This window comes from Thamnophis elegans, chromosome 4 (assembly GCF_009769535.1).
Source record: "Thamnophis elegans isolate rThaEle1 chromosome 4, rThaEle1.pri, whole genome shotgun sequence".
Lineage (NCBI taxonomy): Eukaryota > Metazoa > Chordata > Lepidosauria > Squamata > Colubridae > Thamnophis > Thamnophis elegans.
The window spans coordinates 18,182,697-18,207,008 of record NC_045544.1 but is presented as its reverse complement, the minus strand read 5'-3'; the positions used below and the strand labels follow the sequence as shown (position 1 = coordinate 18,207,008).

General features: G+C 41.9%; 1 protein-coding gene across 1 annotated transcript; it reads right to left on the bottom strand.

Moving 5' to 3' along the window:
* Positions 1–8,680: 8,680 nt before the first annotated feature.
* Positions 8,681–21,492, bottom strand: PRSS35 (serine protease 35). The gene is made up of 2 exons (XM_032215001.1): positions 21,227–21,492; positions 8,681–10,212 (listed from the first exon to the last, which is right to left on the bottom strand). Exon 2 carries the CDS (start codon positions 10,199–10,201, stop codon positions 8,969–8,971), a length of 1,233 nt encoding a protein of 410 aa, XP_032070892.1. The 5' UTR covers positions 10,202–10,212; positions 21,227–21,492; the 3' UTR covers positions 8,681–8,968.
* Between the last annotated feature and the right edge of the window lie 2,820 nt (positions 21,493–24,312).

Below are 24,312 nucleotides of genomic sequence, written 5' to 3'. Positions count from 1 at the left end.
ATCTGCCAGCCAATGTCGGCTGGTGACTCCCCGGGGGAGAGCCTTCTCTGTTGCAGCTCCGGCCCTCTGGAACGAGCTTCCTGTTGAGATCCGGATCCTTACTACCCTCCCGGCCTTCCGCAAAGCCACCAAGTCCTGGCTGTTCCAGCAGGCTGGGGGGAGCTGAGAAGCATCTACCTCCACAGAAATTGTGAATGTTGGTTTTGTTTTTAATATGTTGTCTTTGTCTTGTTCCCACCTTTCCCTTGTCTGGAGTCCTCCGGGAGTGGGTGGCATACAAGACAAACAAACAAACAAACAAACAATAAATAAATAAATAAATAGGCATCTCTCTACTGAAATTTCATCCTGCCATTCTATTTTCCTGCTTAATGTTGATTTTCCATCATATCCAGTATATTGAGATGTTTAAGGGCATACTTAATAGCAGTTGCAAAATCTCATTTATGAAATGAGATCTCAAGTGTGGGGTTGTGAATACCAGATTTATCTGGAAACAGAATTATATTCCCTTTGCTTCTGAGAAAGCTTTGCTTGCTATGTGACAAAAACCCTCTGTAAATGTCACCATACCATTTTTTCAATTGTTATTTGCAAAGTTGTGTCCTGTTAAGTATTTGTAGGTCTTCAACTTACGACCTAGCGGCTAGCAACAGCCAAGACGCGTCCTGATTGGTTAAGACGCGGCTTGGCTAAGCGCGGGCTGCTAGGGGCGCTTCTATTGGTTTCCCTGCTTGACAGCTCCATATAAATAGCTGTCAAGCAGGGAAGGTGGAACTGCCTATGTACATAGTTATCTGTGTTGTTACCTAGAATAAAGAGCTGTTGGTTACCTCAGACTGCCTCCTGCCTCGTCCTTTGTCCGGACTTCTAAAATGGCGACGAGGATGGGATCTCGGCGGTCTTGCTGAACAGCCATCTAGGTCGAAGCGAGAGATTGCATAGCCAAGAAGATTGCAGAAAAAATTTTTTTCCCCTTCTTGCTGCCTCTTGCACCTCACAAAACAGCACTATGGCATCCGTGCCTCCCTTTGCTCCGTTTGGAACCTCCAGCGAATCGTTGGCCGGGTTCCTGGAACGGTTCAAATGTTTCTTTATTGCCTCCAAGAACCATAACTCGCCACCTGACGAGAAATGCAGTTTCTTCTTGAGCTGTTGTGGCCCGGCGATGTTCACCTCAGCCAGAGCCCTGGCCTCTCCATTGCCGGTGTACCAGCTTAGTTGGGAGACTCTGATGACCAAGCTCTGGAACCACTATGCTCTGACACCCTCAAGGATCGCCCGCCCCTATGCATTCAGACAATGTGTTCAAAAAGAGTCCGAGACTGTGAGTCAATTTCTCCAGTCTCTTTGGAGGATGGCGATCCAGTGTGAGTTCGTTGATCTCGACGACTCACTCATTGAACAATTTGTCTGCGGCGTCAAAGACCCCCGCCTGAAGCGCTGTTTGTTAGCACAGGCTGAAATAACCTTGCAGCAGGCCCTGGATGAGGCCAGAGTCACGGACCTTTCCAAACAGTCCATGGCTGGCATGCAATGGCTCCAGATGCCTTCTTCTCCCACCCACGCCTGCCTCATTGACGAACTTGTCTCCCTGGATAAGCCGGAGGATGACCATGTCAACCAGTTGAGGGCCCAACCCAGGCACCTGTCGCCTCAGCCAGCCAGCTTTGCCACTTCAGTCTGCCTAGGTTGTGGGGGCAAACATGCCCGATCCGTTTGCCCATTCAAGGCCACAGTCTGCCGCAGATACAGGAAAAAGGGCCACCTGGAGCAGGTCTGCCGCACATCCTTGCCAGCACCCCTCCAGCAGCCACCCATCCATCAAGCACCGGTGGGCCCCCCGGCACAGTCACACCACCAATAGGACCGCTGGCAGCAGCGGCGGGGAGAAGATTGCTTCACGGTGTCCTGTTCCCTTCCAGAAGGCCCCTCGGAGTCAGTCAGCAAAGCAACGGCTGACTCCAGGAAGATTTCCGTGTCCCTGCTCCTTGAAGGGAAGCCCTGCCTGATGGAGGTCGACTACGGATTGTCCCGCTCCCTCCTGTCTTGGGCCACATTACATTCCTCCAGGCCTTCCTGTCCTCTACCATCCTCTGGAATCCATTTAAACTCACACTAGCTGCTTCAATGACTCCATCCAGCCACCTCATTCTCTGTCGTCCCCTTCTTCTTTTGCCCTCAATCTTTCCCAGCATTAGGCTCTTCACCAGTGAGTCCTCCCTTCTCATTAGGTGGCCAAGTATTTGAGTTTCATCTTCAGGATCTGGCCTTCTAAAGAGTAGTCGGGGGAATCTCCTCAAGGACGACCAGTTTGATTGCCTTGCAGTCCAAGGGACTCGCAGGAGTCTTCTCCAGCACCATAGTTCAAAAGCCTCAATTCTTTGGCCTTTCTTATGGTCCAGCTTTCACAGCCATACGTTGCAACTTTTTTCTCAATACCTTTCTGCAAATGGAGAGGTTCGTAGTGCTACAAAAGTGTGCTCTCAGGTTCAGCTTAGAGTCACTCACTCACTCGCACTCGCATTCACAGTCCTGGAAAATTGCCACACACTCAAATCACTTTCATCTGAACACAGAGACACAAACGGTTCTTTAAAATACACAGAGAGCCCAGTGAATTTAAAATAACAGCAAATTTTTACCGATTATAAAGTAGATCTATTTGCTAACTCATATACATACTCTGATCAATTAAACCAGCGGATCATTTCAACTCCATCTTCTTTGTCAGGAACAATTGACAGACTAATCGTTCATCTATGCCTCAGATTGTACTTATGCATTCAACTCTTGAAATTGTTGACTTTTCATTAACCTTTCTAAAATTTCATTGCTATTATTTGCCCATTTTGGACATATCAAAATAATTCCAAAACCAAGACAGTTTGGAATTTCGCTTGTCACTGATATATCAAGTAAGAACTCATTTTTCCAAACAAAAACAATTCTTGCTGAGAAAATACTAAGTATAGAAAATAAAAATTAAAGAGAGACAGATTTGTGTTTTTGTTATTTTTTTAATTGAATTTATCTTTAATATAATTTTGTTAAGCTCAGCACAGATCAGATTTATAGCTACTAACCTTAGAATAAATGTCTCACAAGCTTCAGAATATACCTTGCTACAGTCACACTGTATTTATATAACCTCTTTACTTTCCCATCCCAGTGACTTATTTATTTGCTGAAAAAAAACTCAAGATTGAGATTATGTCTGGGAAATAATCCCATACTTTTAGCATGCAATTCATCCAACTTTCTTACATTTATGTAAAACTAGGGAGAAAAACTATCCTGTTGAATATCTATGTATTCCATACTGTACTGAGTTTCATATTTGTTAACAAACCAAAATGAAAAATATAGTTCTGTAAAATTTTTCATTGTCTAAATGTACGCAACTAGCCATTCTTTTTTGAGTTCTTAGGAATGGCACAAGAAGCAGAAAGTTAACTGATTGTCCTTCAAGTGGCTTTAAAAAAAAACAACCCCTGTAGTATATGCTTACCGGTATGTATATTGTACATAACATGGATTGAAAGACTCTACCTTTTCATGTGGATTTTAAATTGCACTGCGATAATATATTGTATACCAAGAGAAATTGGCAATAATGATCATTTTAATTGTAGAATTTTGTAATTTTATAACACTAACATTATGACATCCAGCCAAGCACTGACAGTGCTTCATTGATGAAGAGGCTTTATAGTGTATAATAAGTTGTGGAGATGATCATTGTCTGAATATGTCTCTTGTTCTTTGTTTGTGGGTTAAAACGTGTATCCACAAGGAACAGGAAGTTTAATTGCAACCACCACAGCCACATAATAACTATTGTAAAGATAAGGAAAGGCACACTCGAGACTACTCACAAACTCATTTTTGAACCTCAAATGAATTAGATGGAGAACTTTTCACCTAACCTTGCCCTTGTTCTAATTATAGGATTTGATAAAATGGGAAGATGGATTACTTTGAAGTGGCAACAATGATCTACACTTTACTAACCTTGTTGGAATGAATGCCTTGATGTCTGAAAAATGTACAAAGTTTTTGTATATGGTATTTTTTCTTTTATGTTATTTTATCCCTGTCATTAGTATGTTACTCTTGATGTAGGAAAGGTCTTGTAATGTCATCTTCTCAACCTATATTTGTGGAATATTTATGGAACTTGCCATTTCCATTTGGAGGCAGTTCTTCAATTGAAAGTGCAGTGGTTTTTTTTTTTTTAGTTGTCTTTTGTCACTTGTAAACATCCAATTTTAACATTGGTCTAAGATATTCCTGTATCCTGGTGGCTTTCACTGGCAGCAGGAGATACAATTCCTTGCTCAGCAAATTTGCAGAAGTGATACATATTCTCTGCTGAACAGATTATCTGAAGCAGAGATCTTGAAAATTTTTCATGCTATGGAACTTTTTTAAATTATTGGAAAACCTGATCAAGAGGAGTGGCATTTGAATATACGTTGGCATCCCATCCTTTCCCTGTACATTAAAACAATATTCTGCTCTGAGTGTGTGATTTCTTTTTAAAAGTTCTTTTTAGATCAGATGGAAAAATAATGCCAAAGACACTCTGGATTGCCTATGCTTTTAAAAACCCTTTTTCTCTTAGCTCCTCTCTGAGATTTTGCCCCCTCCCCCCCTTAGTCTCTTGTGTAAAGGACTAAGGGAAGTTCTCTCTGTGAGGGATTAAAATTACAGTTTATTTATATGTCTGTAAGATTTATATAACTGTGTAACTTTGGGTTACTCATAAGGATTAACAGAAACAAAAACCCAATAAATAACTGTAGATGCCCAATGATAAACAGAAAAGATATACTACTAATAGGGGAGGTCATCTATCTACGTGACCCAGGGGCCTGGCGTCTTTATCGGGTAGACAAAACAAGAGACACAACCAGATATTTTGAGAGTCTGAATGTACAATATCATCTTTATAGTCCAAGAACCTAGGGAAGTTGCCTTCTGAGTCTCTTACTCCTCCCTCTGTACAACTGTGGGCTATGCTGCCTCTTATCTGACTATTCCCTAGGCAACATCTGTTCTCTCCATCTTCCTAGGTCAGGGGTGTCAAACTCAATTTCATTGAGGGCCACATCAAGGTTGCGGTTGACCTCGGGTGGCTTGGTGGTCACTGGGTGGGTGTGGCCAACTGGGTGGGCATGGCTAGCTTGACGCCATTCCCCGAACCGCTGGCATGTTTCCTCTTTGCATTGGGTAGACCGGGCTGCCACCACGCTGGCCCGATGTTTCATCTTCGCATTGGGTAGACTGGGCGGAAGTGACGCGGGCCTGATGTTTCCTCTTTGCATTGGATAGACTGGGTCAAAACAACACAAGATGGCCCCTTACATTTTCCAGGATGACCGCATGGGCCGGATCCAACCACATTGTGGCCCAGATGCAGCCCACGGGCCTTGAGTTTGACACCTCCGTCCTAGGTCTTTCCCCACATACCGGGACAAGATATAGAAAACAACTAAATTTCTATACCTTGCAAAAAGTTTACAGGGTTGAGCTATCCAAATCTCAGGGGATGGGGTGGAATTTGGATACTATCCAAAGCATTTCAGATTCCAATTACAGCAAACAATATTATGTATGCATGTTTCACTCTATTCATAGATTGTCCAAAAGCTATCAATTTGTGTTTGTGCAGTAGTCTGCACATCCCTGTTTGTCATTCTTACATTGTCCTTCACTAATTTTCTGTTCTTGTCATCAAATAATGCTTTTATATTTATTTATTATTTTGTCATGGGTACCTATGAGCTGGCTTCTGCTTAAATCCCATATTAAAGAGATATTGTATAAATAGTAATCCATTCTTGGGTCTCTAAATGGGCATGCATTTTTCTTTATTCCTATTCACACACCACTGAGCCGTGGTGGCGCAGTGGTTAGAATGCAGTACTGCAAGCTACCTCTGCTGACTGCTGGCTGCAGTTCGGCAGTTCAATTCTCACTGGTTCAAGGTTGACTCCGCCTTCCATCATTCTGAGGTGCGTAAAATGATCTGGGTTGGGGGCAGATTGTTGGGGGCAATATGCTGGCTCTGCAAACCACAAAGAGAAGACTATAAAGCACTGTGAAGGAGTATATAAGTCTAAGTGCTATTGCTATTGCTTATGATACCTAGAATTTTTCTTCCTCTGGTTCCCATCGATTCAAAATATTATATAATTTTCCTCCCAATTCCTCTCCGATTGTTCAATTCAGTGAATCCAGCGATCAGCATTCCCAGCAGTATAACATATAACTTTCACTTTCTTACTTTCATACTACTTCAATAATTAATACCAATTCATACTTTCTGACATAGAACATATAGCTCTTTGAAGAGAGATGTCCTATGATGCCTTGGGATTTTAAGCCAATGGCAGGAAACCTGTGATATTATGGAATTGGAATATCCATTGCCTGTGAATTGTGCTTAATATTTTGTTGAATATAACAGCAGCTCGAACACATTTTCCAGATAAATAAAATTTAGTTTTTGTTTTTAAAATACAATCTTGCAATTGTAAGATACTTTCAGTATGTTTCATATCTTGAAGTCTTTTGATAACATCATGATGTACAAATACCTTCTATATATTTCATTTCTTATGGATATTATAATATTAAGTACATTATTTCATAAAAATAATTCAAAGTAAGAATACTTCTGAATAAGGCTTGTTGATTATAATAATCTGATATGAAATATTTTCAAATGCAGAGTTCAGAGATATAATGAAATGTATTTGCATGTCTACATTTAATACTTTTTCAAAAGCTATAGCAAAAAAAAAGAATTTGAGAATATTTTATTCAAACTGAAGGGCTTTTACGAATTTAGTGCTTTTCACATTTATACATATATTTTAAAACTGTGTTTCTTATTACATTTTTTTTACAAAAATGTTGATTAATTCAAATTAAAATGAAATTATGGTAATATTAATAAAACCAAGATTACATATGGCCAGGAATATTTCACCTTAGTCTTACGTATTAAATAGAGTTCTGATGATTTTTCTCCAAATGGCCTTCACATACACAACAACCCTTGAAGCGGGAAAGCACAGGAAAGGGTATTTTGAAAAGCTACTGAAATGTGTACATTTTAAATAACAAGCCTACTTTAAATCCTTTTCTAGTAAAAGAACCCATCAGAGTTCTTGCTACATAAGAAATCAGTAATATATTTACATAAATGTTAACCTACGAATTCTGTAAACATTAGGTCATGATTAATTAACAAATAATTATTGGCTTTGGTAGTTGTGGTGGAAGTCTGAAGAACTGTTTCCACAATGCGGCCTATCATTTGAAGAAAGAAAGGTTCACTAATAAATCCTAATATACAGTTTTTTCCATCTTAGCAACTTTAAGGTGAGCAGACTTCAACTCCTAGAAATCCTCGGTCGGCATAACCACTGCTAAGAATTTTAGGAATCTCCATGTTGTTGAGGTTGGGAAACAGTACAATCTGTGTATCTCATGTTACCTTTTATTTACACTTCAATATATGTGACAATTACATCTGTTTAAATTTTAGACTGTAGAGCAGTGTTTCTCAACCTTGTCAACTTGAAGATGTCTGGACTTCAACTCCCAGAATTCCCCAGCCAGCGAATGCATTCGCTGGCTGGGGAATTCTGGGAGTTGAAGTCCAGACATCTTCAAGTTGACAAGGTTGAGAAACACTGCTGTAGAGCCATTCTCTTCTTTGTCAAGCTACCCTTACGCTTAGGAGCATATATATGGCTTCTTGGGCTATTGTTATCTCCTACGTCTGATAGGATGATACATTTAGCGTTTGATAGTTTTAAAAATTACAATACATACTTGTCACTATTGCACCTTAATAACCATTTTAAAAAGCAGGGATTTGTTCAAAGTAGTGGCTGAATAAAACAAATACAATTTTAATACTCCCAGTTTTGTTTATTTTCTAAATATGATTTCAAGGCATTTAACTTGCATGGTTCTCTTTTCTTCAAATTGGGAATGTGCTCTTTGATTAAGCTGCATTTTATTGGTTTAGAATTCAAGAAAATGGCTTTCCATTTTCATAAATGCTAATTTGGTAGGACCACCAAAGTGTGAGGATTATTTTTTTTCTCTTGTCTTACCTCTATGTTTTATTAATGAATGTGTGATGCTTAGTTGAGCAGAACCCTGAGATAAGTTAATATGTTGGAAATAAAATAATAAATGTTTTAATAATACCAGTTTTCAGAGAAGAAACTTTTCTTTAAATTGTTACCTGGGTAACAAATTGAAAAAGCAAAGAATATTTGTTTTTTACTATGAATGATTTAAACTTACCTATATTTGTGTGCACACACAGAGAGATATATACCATCTTTTTCAGAGTATAAGATGGATTTTTTCCCCTCAAAAAAAAGAGGGTGAAAATCTGGGTGCGTCTTATACACTGGATACAACATTTTTGGCCTCCGGAAACTCCGCCCCCTTTGCGAAAATGGCCATGCATAGCTTTTAGGAGGCTTCCAGAGTGCTCCTGGGAGCTGGGGAGGGCAAAAATGAGCGAAAAACGGGCCTCCTAAAGACTGTGCATGCTCTTTTTTTGACAAAAAAACAGGCCCATTTTTGCAAAAAATGGACTATTTTTGGGAGCTCTGCAGAGTGCAAAAACTTTTTTTTTAAATTTGCCTCTTCAAAACCTTGGTGTGTCTTATATTCCAGTGCGTCGTATACTCTGAAAAATACGGTACATACATACGCAACCTGGGATTTAAGTGCACCTCATGTCTATGGTTAACTTAATTAACCTAGCAGAGAAATTCTCATAAATGCTGAGGTGTTTGTTTCTTTTTGTTCCTCAATACAAAAAAAAAAATCTAATTTCTGGCGTCGTGTTCAAATACAATCAAAGCAAGTCAATGTATGACTTTCCAATGCCTAACACTACTAGATATTAAATGATCCTGCATTATCATTAGCCCTGTGCACAGGAGTCATTGTTCCCTAACCAGAGGCAAATCTGAGCATATTTGAGGGGTGTAATTCGAACGGCAACATTGTAATCCTGTTGTTCTCCGTTAACATCCACCCACTGATGACCAGAGTAAATGGCAATAATTTTGCGTTTCCATTTCTTCTTGTTCGGTTCTTTAAGGCGGAGGTAGATTCCTGAACCAGTAGAACCAGGCTCAGCATCACAATACTGATAGAAGAGATCATTGGATTCATCAGATATGCTGCAAAAGCGATAAACCAGTTGGCCAGCTCGATCTGCATCGTATCCAGAAAAGTGGATCATATTTCCAGGAATCATCTTGCTATTCGGGCTGATGCCAAGTTCCATGTATTTCTTCTTGTGGGGACGCCTGAGTTCCAAAACAGCATAGTCATAATCAACCGCAACATCTCTTGTCACATCCGTTGTCCAGCCTTTGGGGATCTGAGTACTTTTAACTCTGGTCCACTGGAAGGAGGGCTTACGCTCTGACTTCCTCTCATTCAACGCAGGTGTCTTTTGTTGTTTTTTCCCAGCTCTACTGCCAGATCTCCTTTTCTGGAGTTTGGAGTCAACCTCATCCTCTTTGACTTCTGGAAAGTCCCTCTTACTCCTCTTGGCCCCCCTGTGTCTCTTGCCGCTGCCTTTGGATTTCAGCTTCAACAGCCCCACTCTCAGTTTCTTGCTGCCTTTAATATAATCTTTACCGTCATGCACGCAATGGGCCGCAGTGAGTACATGCTTTGGAGAAATAAGGATGCCACTGCAGCCTGTGGAGATCTTTACTGCGGTGTTAAAAGGATAGTTGGTCAGAAATTGAGTGTCTGAAATGCTGAATCTGCTGTCTGTGCCATAGATCTGTCTCTTCCTTCTTGTTGGCATCTTAGTAATGTTTACAACTGCATCGGGCTCCATTCCGAGAACCTCCACTTCTGTCAAGGTCCTCGTGCCATTCTCAAAGACTGTCTCATAGGAAAGCAGCTCCTTCAGATCAGACCCATGTGGCACTGGCAATGTCCTTTGGCATTCAATCCCACACACTCCGCTCAGTTCTAATTTGGCACTGGCTTCATATTTAGGAGTGTCAAGGAAGAACGTCTTTTCCTTCACAATCTTTGGTATTTTTTTTAACTGCCAACTGAAATCTTGTAGTTTTATTCCATTTGCGAAGCTGAAGGCAAGAGTGGAAATTAGCAGAACTAAGGCCATCATGTGCTTTGCTTCTGTTTCGAAAAAAAAAAGGAGGGGGGTGAGAGAAATATTATTTTAATTATCATAAATTTACAAAAGCTTCTATAAACCAGTAACTTTGTGTCACAGTACCATTAAATATGGCCCTATAAAGACAATTAAAAGCTCCCTCTTTACAATCTGGTGCTGCTTATTCCCGGAAGGGTGACTGGATGGAGTTGAGCTACAAAGACAATAAATATAATAAAAGTAATATATTCAAATAGTTAACAGCAACTTTCTTTCCATTTTTAGGTTTTGAAATTTTATCCTGCATCTTAGATATACAAATATCTAAGCACATCACTCATGTGGCTAACAAAGCCAAAAATATTTATTTATTGATAATTTTTAAAATCTTATAACCATATGATTCTCTACGCTTGTACAGTGCAGTATTATAAAAAGTTACATTTTAAATAAATCCTTGCTTTTCTTCAGGACTGCAAGGTGTCTTATGTGGGGCTCTGACTCAGTGGTGGGATTCAAATAATTTAACAACCGGTTATTTGCCCTAATGACCAGCTGGGTAGGCGGGGCTCAGTGGTCATGTGACTGGGTGGGTGTAGCCAACTCAACATCACTCCTCAACATCACTCATGTTGATGGGCGCTTCGCCTTAGCTGTTACAATGTAATAAGGTTAACCAGAGGGTCAGTTTCTGTAAGCAGGGCAATAAAGATTAGGCTAGAAATAACACCAGAATGTTTCCTTCCTTCCTTCCTGCCTTCCTTACAGGATTAGCCCTGTAAAGTGGAAAAAAAACAAAATGAGATTTCTTCCAACAACCGATTTTCCAAACTGCTTAGAAAGTTAACAACCGTTTCTCCCGAATAGGTGCGAACTAGCTGAATCCCACCCCTGCTCTGAATCCATCTTCTATTCTGAGCTGCAATCCTGTGAAGTAGGTTGGCTGAAAAAGAGTGCCTGGCCCAAAATCACTCATCAAGGTTTCTTTGCTGTCGACTGAAATAAATCTTTCCTCAATCTTAATCCAAGACTTTAACCACTTTACAACACAGCATATTCCAATTCTTGTATTCTATATCGATAACTACTTAACATATTTTAGAAACATTTAAGAATTTGAGATAAACTATCACAGCTGATGCCTTTGAAAATGTTATTTATAAATCAGTTTACTAGTATTTGCAGTAGATCTACAGTAACTGAATTCGTTATATTTAACAATATTAAAGATAGAACAAACCAGGATCGATCCAGAAGTGATACACCTTTCTCAAGAATCTTTGATGAATGTCCAGGTTGACTCAGAATCTGAATCCAGACCTTCAGAAACTATGTAAAATAAATACACTAAGGCCCTTTCACACGGCTCCCAAGTTCATCCTCCCAGCTCTCTTGTTTTTCTGTGGTTGCTTGGAGTATCTTCACATTTTTCTATTTAAGTCAACCAGTATACTTCCATGTTGGGCAATGATAGAATGTGAAAAACAACTTCCATCCTCTGCTATGCTTTTTACCCTTGAATTACCTTGAAAAGCAGCCACTGGCAAAGCCATATTTAGATCAGACAAAAATGGCAGAATGGCTAGTTAAGTACCATGGGATTTGGTTTTAGGAAGAAAGGGGAAATCCCAAGAGCAAGGACAAGCAAGAAGAGCTACCTTCCTATGTATTGCATAGGAAAGGCAGCTGATTTGTCTCTTATAAACATTTTATGTTTAACATTTTATTTGGCACATCAATAGAAATTGCACTATTTAGTTTGAACAATTCAAAATTAAACATGGACTTAACTAGTCAGAAGGCAATTCCTAAAATTCTGGAAGTTTTATTTTGAATGACTGTGGAGAACACCAAGTTGGGATGATCGGCTCTACAGGTTCCCATAATTGTATATTCAGAAACAACAGCAGATTACGTTAAATGTTATTTCCCTCTATTCTGATGAACACTCAAACCAGCAGCACACATAATTGTATTGCATTTCTAGTCCTTTCCAACCTCTTGTTTCAATAAGAGAGATCCTTTTTTAAAACCTGGAGGTATTAATAGTGTCTCTTCCTTCAAATGGTTTGTATAAAAAACAGCCTGGATGTTGCAATGCTCTGAAACTAGCCCTAAACACAACCACAAGGACCACACCAGCTTCTTATATTGCGTTTTGGTTTGTTAAATATACGCTTCTTACTGCAGCAAATTCAGGAAGGTAACTTGTAATTAACTACGGGCACATCTGATGTAATGGAGGACAGCGCCACAGTGTGACTGTGGCTATCCTAATCACAGCGGAGAATAAACATGTGGCTTGTCTCCTCCTCTGGCCACCGTATTCTCCTTCACCTCAAAAATGAAAGCAACAACATTAATAAGCACACACTTCCCTATCTTCTGACTCTCATTCATTCACTTTTCCCAGTAGTGAAATAAAAATCTGAGGTAACTTCTCCGTCTTCTGACTCATTTCCAAATATATTGTACTCAGTAATGTGAGATTTCCTTGGCTTACCACATGGTAAGCTTCTCGTAGGTGTGAATGAGGCTGCGATACCCACCATTCTTCATGGCGCAAATCAAGCAGCCATATTGGCAATATTGGCACCTCTGGATACTTTTCTTTTTGCTCCTTTAGTAAAGTAAGCAATAGCATCACCAGTGGTGCTTTCACAATGGTCTGTAGGTCTCCCATAAATTCCTTGAAAATTATAATAGCGGGGAGTGAAGATCATTCTCCAGAAAAAAATTAAAAATTGGAGCCGAGGTGGCGCAGTGGTTAGGGTGCAGTACTGCAGGCCACTGTGATCTGCAGTTCAGCGGTTTAAATCTCACCGGCTCAAGGTCGACTCAGCTTTCCATCCTTCTGAGGTGGGTGAAATGAGGACCCGGACTGTGGGGGCAAGTTGCTGACTCAATTTGCTAAAAAAAATTGTAAACCGCTTAGAGAGGGCTGAAAGCCCTATGAAGCGGTATATAAGTCTATTTAATAAATAATAAATAAATAAAACCTTGAAAAGAGTGATGGAGGACACCTTAAGAGGTTATGAGGAGAGAATCCTCACTAGTTCGTCTTAGGGCCCTTATTCTAATGATTGGCATTTCCCATTTTTGCAGCCATATTTTAAACTCGCAAAATCCCTCTATGACAGTCACACATAGTGCTGAGTCTTCAACCCGGTCCGCTCCCCTAGCGGGAGCCAAAACACCACAAACAGTTTCTGATTGGCCGGCTGTCTGACAGCTGAGTATATAAGAGCTGTCAGACAACGGGAACTCTGCTGCTGTGTTAGCTGGCAGCCATGGTTAGAGTTAATGTTACAGTTAATAAAGTGTTAGCTATTTATTCCAAGCCTCATCTCCTTGTCACTTGTTCTGCGAACAGAACATATAGCTTCAATTTTTAAATATGCCTATCTGTCAAAGTGTGCTCTGGCCCTTAAAAGGAGCTAAAATGATACTTAACTATATTCTGCTGTGAGTGTATGATTTCTTTTGTGGGGCGATGGGAAGTAGATCAGATAGAAAATTAATGCTTTGATTAATCATTTTTGGTGGAATAAGCACAATTTTGGTCATAAAGTTAGTTATATCCTATCTGAAAGGATCCTACTAAGCTAACTCAGGGACTAATACTTTACTACCCTGTTTCCCTGAAAATAACACCTCCCCAGATAATAAGCCCAATTGGGCTTTTGAGCGCATGCGCTAAAATAAGCCCTCCCCTGAAAACAAACCCTTCCTGAAAATATTGCAACATAGCAGCAGCCATGAAGTGACTACACTCATCATCCCCTGCCCCTCAAAAATAATAAGACCTCCCCAAAAATAAGGCCAAGCGCTTATTTCGGGGGTCAAAAGAAAATAAGATCCTGTCTTATTTTCGGGGAAACACGGTAGTGCTAATTGTACTAGTGTCCAATGAACATATTTATAAACTTTTCTCATCTGTATCAAGTTTAGCCATCACTGGAAAAAGTTCAACTTATTTTTATTTAAACTAGATTTAGGGAAACCTAAGCTATTGAACTATATATTTTATACGCTACATAATAACTAATTGTATTTTTATATATTGTTTTATTCTTTCTATTTTAAATTGTTTTTGCCCAATTTGAAGACTGTGCAGGTGATGAATTACAATAAAACAAATAATAAAGTTTCCCTTCATTTTAACTTTCACCTTAAACACAATTAAAAATTGTGAAATAACCACTAGAGGGCAGATCATTTATTTCAAGAGGACCTAAATGCCTTATAAAAATGTTTCAATACTACAGACTGTGTTCTTTGAATTTATTATTATATTCATATGATAGACAGTGAATTAGCAATGGCCCCTTGATAGCACATATGTTTTGAATGTCCTTCTACTTTGTAGTTACTGTCTGTCAGCAAGGCTAAGAAAGATCCTTACTTCTGAATTTGTTGTTTAGTTGTTCTGATTTGAGCACTTGTATGTATTGTAGTGGTGTAAGTGCCTGGCCACTCAACCAACTATAGCACAATTAACACAAGTTACGAAAAAGTTAACACTTCTATACATTATTTTTCCATCTGATCTAATCTCCATTCTTGAACAATGAAAGAAACCACACACTCAAAGCAGAATATAGATAATTAAACTACACCTAACATTTCAACCACACAGCATCACACAAATCAGATAAATCCTTCCAAACATTTTAAGTAAACTAAAGGACCCAATAGCCCAAGAAGAAGAAAAAAACAAGAATCATCTACAACATGTACAGTCTGTATTAGTCACTATGTAGGACAGGCTGGCAGATCCCATCCATAAACACCAACTAGAAGTCAAGAGACACAAAGAAAATTCTCACAACGCATGCACAAATTCAACCATAGTTTCAATTAGGAAACTATGAGCAACTTAAACCAAGCTAAATCCAAAAACGCTAGGGAATTCCTGGGAGCCTGGCATTCAGACAAATCAGCCATTAACAGACACATAAACATAAACCACATTTACATACCATTCCAAAGGGCCAATAAAAAATAGCTAAGGAAAAAAAAAAGACCCAATTGGCAATTGGTGTGTATTAATGATGGTGGCAACAGTCCCGGGATCATGTGATCCCTGTTTTAAGATTGGCTTCTCACAAGAAAAATCAAGAGGGGAAGATAGGGGAACATGTCCTCTCCAGCAGCCAATGCTCAGATAAGAAGGGATTAAGAAAATTAGAAAATCATACTCTGCAGGTATGACCTATGATCATTTGGTTAATGACCATTTGAAGCTATGAGGGTGCTGAAAATATCACAGCATGTGATTTGGAGGCTTGGCAATTGTGGTGCATTTACGATGGCTGCAATATTCCATGTTCACATGATCACCGTTTTGTGACCTTTCCAGCTGGCTTCTGATACGCAAAGACAATTGGGAAGGTAACAAATCATGGTCATGTGATGATTCAATGGTTTATTTAACAATCGCACCAAGAAAGTCCATACAATTGGGTGCAGTCATGTGATGCCTTACTGAACCAATTTTCTGGTCCCTGTTGTGGCCGTAAGTTAGAGGAATACCTACAATCAAGGCACCACTGTGGAGAAAATAACATTCTCACATACTCATAGAGAAAGCTACTGTATCAAACCCCACATTCATTACTGGGTTTCCCCCAAAATAGGACATGTCCTGATACTAATCAGGCTAAAATACCCCCCCCCCCAAAATACCCCTCCAAAAAAATACTAAAACGACCCTGCCGTGAACCTGACCTTGCCCCGGGAAGGCTACGGCAGTTTCCATACACCCCACTGCGGCTCTCCGGAGTTGAGCCAGGCCCAGTTGATCCACAGATTCTTCGGCAACCTGTCGTCTGGCCCGGATGCATACTGGTCTCGCAGTTCGCCGGTGGCTTTGGACCAGGACCCAGCGCCTCCTACCTGCAGGGCAGGTGCCTCCTCAGCTATTTGGGAGGTCAGCCACCGCCCCTGATTCTCCTGGCCAGGCAGAATTTCTGCCTGCCAGCGCCCTGTTTCAATTCGTGGAGCGGCGGTGGCACAGGCATGCACAAGGCAGCCGCCTTGGAGAGCCCCGTCGCCCTCCCATTTCCTGGATGTAGAGGTTATACAAAGGTTACGTACAGGCATGAGCAGCAAACTGCCATGCGCCTTAGTAACCGATTACCTCAACTATCGATGAGCTCACCTAATTAGTAGAACCAGGCAGTACCAGGAACTGTTGTGTTATGTGAGATTCTACCCTGGCTGGGATGGTCTGAGAGATTGTCAAGGAGAATAAGCCAATAACGATGGTGTTGCTACCTATGCTCTTGCTTTGTTTGTTGAAACTGTATAAAAGCCAAATAAACTCTGCGGAGGCAGACAGACATTTTGGACACCTGCTATGATGGATTTCTGAGTTCTACACCTGGATACCGGGGGGGGGGGGGACTTCAAGCCACTGCTGCCTAAGCATCTTCCGCCGCCACCGGGCTTGGATCTCCAGGCAGCTCTAAAGCAGCCCCAGAACGCGGTGCTGATGATGAAGCAGATGGTGGCCACCTGCAGCCAATTTCAGCCTTAGTCCAACCAGCCTGTAGCAGATCGGGAAACACCAACACCCTCATGCTGCCATCACCAGTCCCCGCACCAGCACCTAGGCAAAACCGCTTTTGAGGCACAGGAAGGTGCTTGGTTCCTGCTGCCTCATCCTCTGGCAGATAGCATAGATTTGCTGTTCTGTCCAGGAATAGGAGGGCTGCAGGAGCCTCTGCCCCGCCCCATCCCCTGCCCCACCTTCCAACCCCCAGCGCATCTTACCTTTCGAGCTCCGTCGCATTTCTCGCCATTGTGTCCAGGGAAACACTGTAAAAAAACCTTCTCACAAGTTCAAGAAGTTTGAACTCTCAAGAAGGGTTTTTTTACAACAACGGAGTGTGTCTCCTCCTCGGGCCACTGGAGCTGGAAAGGTAAAACGTGTGTCTTGCTTCTCACCACCCCACCTGCCACCTGCCAGAAAACTATTAGCTCCCCCCCAATAATAAGACCAAGGCCATATTTCGGGGGTCAAAAGAAAATAAGACCCAGTCTTACTTTCAGGGAAACACCGTAGCATTGAAGATGTTACCTTGAGGGTAATGAAATATGAAATATTCACATATCTTCCTTTCTGCTGTTTTTGTCCAAATCAGAGTACACAGCATTTCATTTTGCTTTTTTATAAAATGGTTCCTGAACTTTAAATATTGGCCTTAAACAAAATCCTATCTTACTTTTGGGGGGAAAAACTATCATCTATCAGTACAGAATGGAAATAATAATACTTTCTCTGCTGTTATTCATTCTTATCTCCATAAGCTAGCCAGGAAAAACAATCACCAAATAGCAATGGGGTTTTATGGGCAGACTCCCCCACCCACCCACCCCCACACACACAAAAGGCCTGAGAAAGATGCCAAGAAGGGAAAGGAGAAAAGTCCCTGCATCCAACCCACAAGATGTATGTAAGATATTTGATCAGGCCAAAGAGGTATGCAATAAGCACAGTCAAAAGGAACTTCACTGACTGACTTCATCCTTTAGTTCTTTTGACTTGTATTATCACCCATGCAACACATTGTAAAAGGTTTGCCAGAATTAATGAGAATAATGGAAACTTCCCAGAGCAGTTTATAGTTCTGAAAACATTTCACATATGGATAGAACCCTCTTTCTTTTACTCTAATCCTTATTACTCTTAGATAGTAAAAGCTTTCTGGTACAAGCAGATGCAATGTACTAGAAGTACCATTACAATCTTATCTTCCTGGTTTAATTTATAATTTGGAAGGTCTCTTTTTTTCTGATTTGATTGAGATATAGCTTCCCCAAGGAATACTTTTACTATATCTTCTCAGATGTTTAAAATGTAGATTTCCTACCCTAACCCGGGTTGGGTGTTTAATTATTATCTGAAATGGATTGGATTATCTAGAAAAAGCATCAAGATTGGTCCACTCTTGGGACACTTGCTTAAGATATTGTTTCCCTAATAATTGCTTCAGTTTTAAAATTCACCTGGTTGTTTTTTTAGCTCAACCATTCTCTAATGGAGAAATTCCCTCCCATCTCCTCCCATTTTTTTTCTTACAATCCAATCATTTTATGCCCTTTTTTTGGTCCCTTAGAGTCAAGTTTTTTTACTTCTGGCAAAGCAAGAGCAATAGCAGTTAGACTTATATACTGCTTCATAGGGCTTTCAACCCTCTCTAAGCGGTTTACAGAGTCAGCATATTGCCCCCAACAACAATCTGGGTCCTCATTTTACCCACCTCGGAAGGATGGAAGGCTGAGTCAACCCTGAGCCGGTGAGATTTGAACAGCCGAACTGCAGAACTGCAGTCAGCTGAAGTAGCCTGCAGTGCTGCATTTAACCACTGTGCCACCTCAGCTCTAAGGCCTGGAAAAGTGCCTGAAATTTTCTTGGCAAGGTTTTTTCAGAAGTGGTTTGCAACTGCCTTCTTCCTAGGGCTGAGAGAGACTGACTTGCAGTATACACTATATGATATGTGAAACTAAACTCCATCACCCTACTTGCAAAAGAAAACATAACATATAGCTATCTATTTCTGAAGGTGTACTTGGTTCAGTGCACAGTAATCTGAGACAAACTCCAGAATCTTATTTCTAGTTATTTTATCACTTTCTTGAACACTTGCATCCAAAATGCAACATAAAGTGGTATGATTCCAAAATAACAGCTCACAAATCCATTTGCGAATCATTGCAATGTATACACAGTACCGCAGCTAAGGAGGAAATTAATGAGTGGAGACTTTTCAATGCCTAAGTGGCAGTGGCTCCCACGGGAAGAAAAATTCTCTAAAAATAAAAAAGCTTGAAACTACTGCAAGGAGAGAGAAAATTACTTTTGGCAAAGGAACTGTTTTCCCACCCTCTGTGCTGGTAATGACTTAATTGAGTTCTTAGGGTTAGGGCTGTCAACACTATTTCCCTTTCACTCTGCAATATAAGAAGATCTTTGAAATCTCCTATCATATTTAGTATATTGCTAAATCATTTTCCTTTCTAAACAATTCCAGTTTGGTCCACAAGGAGCACGAAACCTTCACACTCAAATAAAGAAAGGTATGTGGAAGTTGGGTAGCACCATGGAATAGTTCGTAAGTAAAAGAGAGGTTCAGTTTTACCAACAGCCAAACCCTCCTATGGGTCTGATGTGAATGCAAGTTTGATCTAGCAGTTAAGACACTAGATTAGAAACTAGGAGATAGCAATAGCACTTAAGACTTATATATCGCTTCACAGTGCTTTTACAGCCCTCTCTAAGCGGTTTACAGAGTCAGCCTATTGCTCCCAACAATCTGGGTCCTCATTTTACCAACCTCGGAAGGATGGAAGGCTGAGTCAACTTTGAGCCTGGTGAGAATCAAATGCTAAATTGCAGGCAGCCAGCACTCAGCAGAGGTAGTCTGTAGTACTGCACTCCTAACCACTGTGCCACCATGGCTCATAGTGAGATTTAATTTTAATTTAATTTAATTTTAATTTTTTTTTTTAAAAAAAAGATAGTGAGTTGCAGTCCATCCTTAGGCATGAATGCCATCTGCGTGACTTTGGATCAGTCCTTCTCTCTCAGCCACCTCACAGGGTTGTCGTGGCGAGAATAGAAAGAGCAAGGAGTATTAGGCATTTTGCCGCTTTGAGTTATTTATAAAAATAATAAAGGTAGGATAAAAGAAATCCTTAAAAACTGCAAGAAAAGTACGACACTAGGGTTAGCCATGATTTCGTTCTGCCTCACATTCACTTGTATTCAGAAGTGGAGGAATCCACAGGTCTTTTAAGCCAAAAAACTTTCACATAAGAGTCTGAATCAACTCTGTGTTAGGGACTAATCAAAATGCTTCGGCTGTTTTTATTAAATGTAATTACTTTTCAGGGTCCTCCCCCTCCTTTCTAGTGTTCTGCTGCCTTCTTTTCATTTATTTAAACAAGGTGTCTGAAGCTCAAAACCAAATAAGTAACCTTAGTGAAAGACTTTTGTGATTCCAACACACAGAAGAGGCAATCTGGATAAAATTAGTGTCAGTTTTCCAAAAAGGAAACGCAGGGTTGGTTCTGAATTTAAAAGCCGACTGTTTCAAGGGAGCAAAATCTTTTGCCCTGTCAAATTCATACAGAAGCTCATTAAATACTCAAAGACCTTTGCGTACCAGTTGTGCAAAACCAAAATATTTGTCATGGTAAAATGTGTCCACCAATGCCTAAATTCTACTTAAAGTACACATAACTAACCACTTCCATCCCTAAGCTTACTTTTCTGGGCTTTTCTGTTTAATCTTCCTCTGGCTTCACTGTTACCCTCCCAGGAATACGTCCAAGAATGATGTGCAACCCAGAAGGAAATAGTATTGAATTCTGCTCACTGATGTTTCCGAAGCTGCCATCATTTCCAACCAATTTGATTTAACCTGTAGAATATTATTTAATTCAATGTCTTTATTCCCATTTCTCTGGCCACCCAACTCAAGTGACTCTCAGTAAGGGGGGGGATGCTTCCCTGTCTGTTCCTATGGCCGTCCCGGTATTTGCTCCATCCCCTCGCACCAATTCCAAAAGGGGCAGAGAATCTCAGCCTAATTTTTTTTCCCCTCTCGCAGACGCGCATTTGCGCGCCGCATTTCTGATTCACCCCGACCATTTCGGTGTCCTATTTTCATGAAATATACCTTTGGCCACCGATCAGGATCCAGATTTGACCTTCAGCTTTTCCTTACATCAACAACCGCGCGAGCCTTTCCTAAAGAAGATTGTTAACCCCCGTTTGAATCGTGCTTTGCTGGCAGGTTTGCTCCGCACCGAAAATCATCCTAAAAGGCAAGGAACGGCGCTGCTTTCCAGACAAGCCATTCCAACTTTTTCCCTTAGAGGGAGAGGACGGCATAGCAATCGTATTTAGACTTATATACCGCTTCGCGGTGCTTTTTACAGCCCTCTCTAAGCGGTTTACAGAGCCAGCTTATTGCCCCCAACAATCCGGGTCCCCAGTGAAATCCAGACACCCGGGGGCAGCCCTACCTCACGTGAAGGGGCCACCGCTCGCTCGCCCAGCGTCTTCGCTCCTCTGCCTCGCTTTCTGCAGCCGCTAAGGCGAGGCTGCCCCAAAGTGTAGAATCCCCAAATTGCAAGGCTCGCGCGGAGAGCCAGCCGTCCAAAGGGGCGAGCGCGCCCAGCGAGGTCCCGCCGCCTTCAGTTGACTCTTTGCGGGGAAAGGGGTGGTGGTGGCGACGGCTGCAGTAGCGGCGTCCGCGGCGGCACCCTCGGAGAGTCCCGGCGAAGGCTACTGCGGCGGGCGGAGGGGGATCCGCCTCGCTAGGGTCTTTCCCAGCCGCGTGGGCGGGGAAGAGCGGCGCTAAACGAGAAGGGGAGGATAGCCTCGGGAGCGAACGGGAGGGAGGGCGACGAAGTGGCGGGAGGAGGGCCGGTGGGGACGGCGCTCCCGGAGAGAGCAGCGAGGTGGGCGGCCGCGCTCCCGTAAAGAGCAGGAGCCGTGCGGCTGGACGGGCCACGTTCCCTCCCGTCACATCCCCACAGATCCCAAAGGCGTTTGGCGCCCTTCCGCGCCCTTCATGGAGAGCAGAAAGGAAGGCTGCGCGTTTCCCCCGAGGAACAGGGGGCGCTCTTCTTTTTATGGCGGCGGCTTGCATGGGGGCAAAACCAAAAAAGCAAGCAACCGAACGACGCCGACGGTCGTAAATGGGCTTCTCCTTTCCCAAATTGGGAAATGACTTCCTTTTACAAGTGCAGAACCGTGCAAACGTAATTGCGGAGCGAAATGCGCAAAGCAGGCGATGCCCATCAACAAGACCGTTTCGTTTCGTTTCCCCTTCATTCCTGCTCGGGACTCCGTCGTCAAGCCACAATCGACGCGGGCCTCGCGGTTAATTCCGATGCGGGGCACTTCAGAGCAAGAGGGCAACTCGGATTCATTCCCCTTTAGGCAGCCTCTTTAAATACCCCAAGGAAGGGAGGGCACTCGTGAGGGGTCTTTTTCTGCACAGTACAATTAAAAGCACCTCCAATTTAAAGCCAAAGCCATAACACTAAAATGAGAGAAGAGGGTATCCTTCCTTTTTTCAAGGTAAGCTTGAATATAACCGGAGTGTTTTTAGCATAAAAGCATCTGGGTGATGGTACTTGGTTTTCTCTCTACCCGGCCATTCACATACAAGGATTCTTTGAAGGGTTTTTCCCGCCATTAAAGCTTCTATAGATGGGTTACAAATACCCAATGGTAAATGGCGGCAGAGGTTTTGGGTTTCTGTATCTTTTTTGCAGCCCAGGTCTCTTCAAATGCATCCCTAGAGAGAATGGGAAGGAAACATCAGCATCCCACCCACCAACCCCCCCCCCCCAAATGAGAGAGAAAGAGACTATCAGACTAATTTAACAGATAACAGAGTTGGAAGGGACCCTGTAAGTCATCTAGTCCGGTTCCACCACAAAACCGCGGTAGACTAAAGCGCGCTGGACGAAAGCGCGTACCTGACGTCATCACAGCGCGACAAAAACATCACGCCGTGAGCGGTAAAGTTAAAATTAACGCGAAAACCTTACCCTAACCCCCCCCAAACCTAACCCTTAACCTAACCCTAAACCTAACCCTTAACCTAACGCTAAACCTAACGCTAACCCTTAACCTAACCCTAAACCTAACCCTAACGCTTAACGTAACCCTAAACCTAACCCTAACCCTTAACCTAACCCTAACCCTAACCTTACCTTTACGTGAATCGGCTTGCTTTAAAAGCGCTTTTTAAAGCGCCCTTTTTTCTCCGCGGTCGTATTTGTCGCGCTGCTGATGATGTCAGGTACGCGCTTTAATTGGGCGCGCTTTAGTGGACCGCGGTTTTGTCGTGCCACGATCTAGTCCAACCCTCGTCCCGCGAGAGAGAATGGAGTTGGACAGAGGCCAGACTTAACTGTTGTAATTACAGTTGTCCAGCCAACTCGGGTTACTTTTACAATTCAGTTATGCCCTTATACCAATTGATTTTAAACGTTATTTTGTTACAGGAAGTTCTGGACTTAAAACAGTTCACTTAATGACTGTTCAAAGTTACAGTGGCGCTGAAAAAAGTGACTTACGGCCATTTTTTTCCACACTCGTGACTGTTGCGGCATCCCCATGGTCATGTGATCAAAATTCAGATGCTTGACCACTGACAATTTATGATGGTTGCAGCATCAGCCATGGGACCAGGTGACCTTTTGACAAGCAAAGTCAATAGGAAGCCAGATTCACTTAACAACTATGGTATTCATTTAACAACTGCAGGGATTCAGTTACAAACGTGGCAAGAAAAGTCATAAAATGGGGCAAAACTAATTTAACAAATTACTTACTTAGCAACATAAATTTCAGGCTCAATTGTGGTGGTAAAACATTGAGGTTTTACCTGTATTGCCATCCCAAGCCTTTTTTTATACAATACAGTATAGTATACTCCGAACGCGCTTCAAGGTGATAGTCGTTACTTTTAAAGCCCTACATGGTTTAGGACCTGGCTACCTGAGAGACCGCCTCCTGCCACATACCTCCCAACGACCAACAAGATCTCAGGCTGGGCCTCCTCCGGGTGCCGTCGACCGGACAATGCCGGCTGGCGGCCCCCCGGGGGAGGGCCTTCTCTGTAGCTGCACCGGCCCTGTGGAACGATTTACCCCTAGAGATCCAGACCCTTACCACTCTCCCGGCCTTCCGTAAAGCCAGTAAGACCTGGCTGTTCCAGCAGGCCTTGGGCTGTTGATCAATGTCCAGCCCCACTTAGACAGTATGGATGGCGTGTAATTTTAACAATTGTATTTTTACCTCTAAATTTTTAAATACTTTTTATCTTGTCTGTAAGCCGCCCAGAGTCCCAAGGGAGTGGGCGGCATACAAATTTTATTACATTGAAAATCGAATTGAAATAGTTTCCTTATCCTTTTGCATCGCCTAACGAAGTTGGTTTGATTTTAGTTTAGTGAGTTCTGTGAATTGAGGTTTTGATTTCCACCACTGTTTATGGCTTAGCGCAGTGTGTGGATCCAGTCATTGTGGATTATTCAGTAAGCATGGTTAAGCGAGCAATAGCTTAGTGCAATATCAGTCAGCTGTTTCG

Bases quoted from the DNA above. Each gene is read 5' to 3' on its own strand.
- PRSS35 (XM_032215001.1), bottom strand. From the start codon at position 10,201: ATGATGGCCTTAGTTCTGCTAATTTCCACTCTTGCCTTCAGCTTCGCA.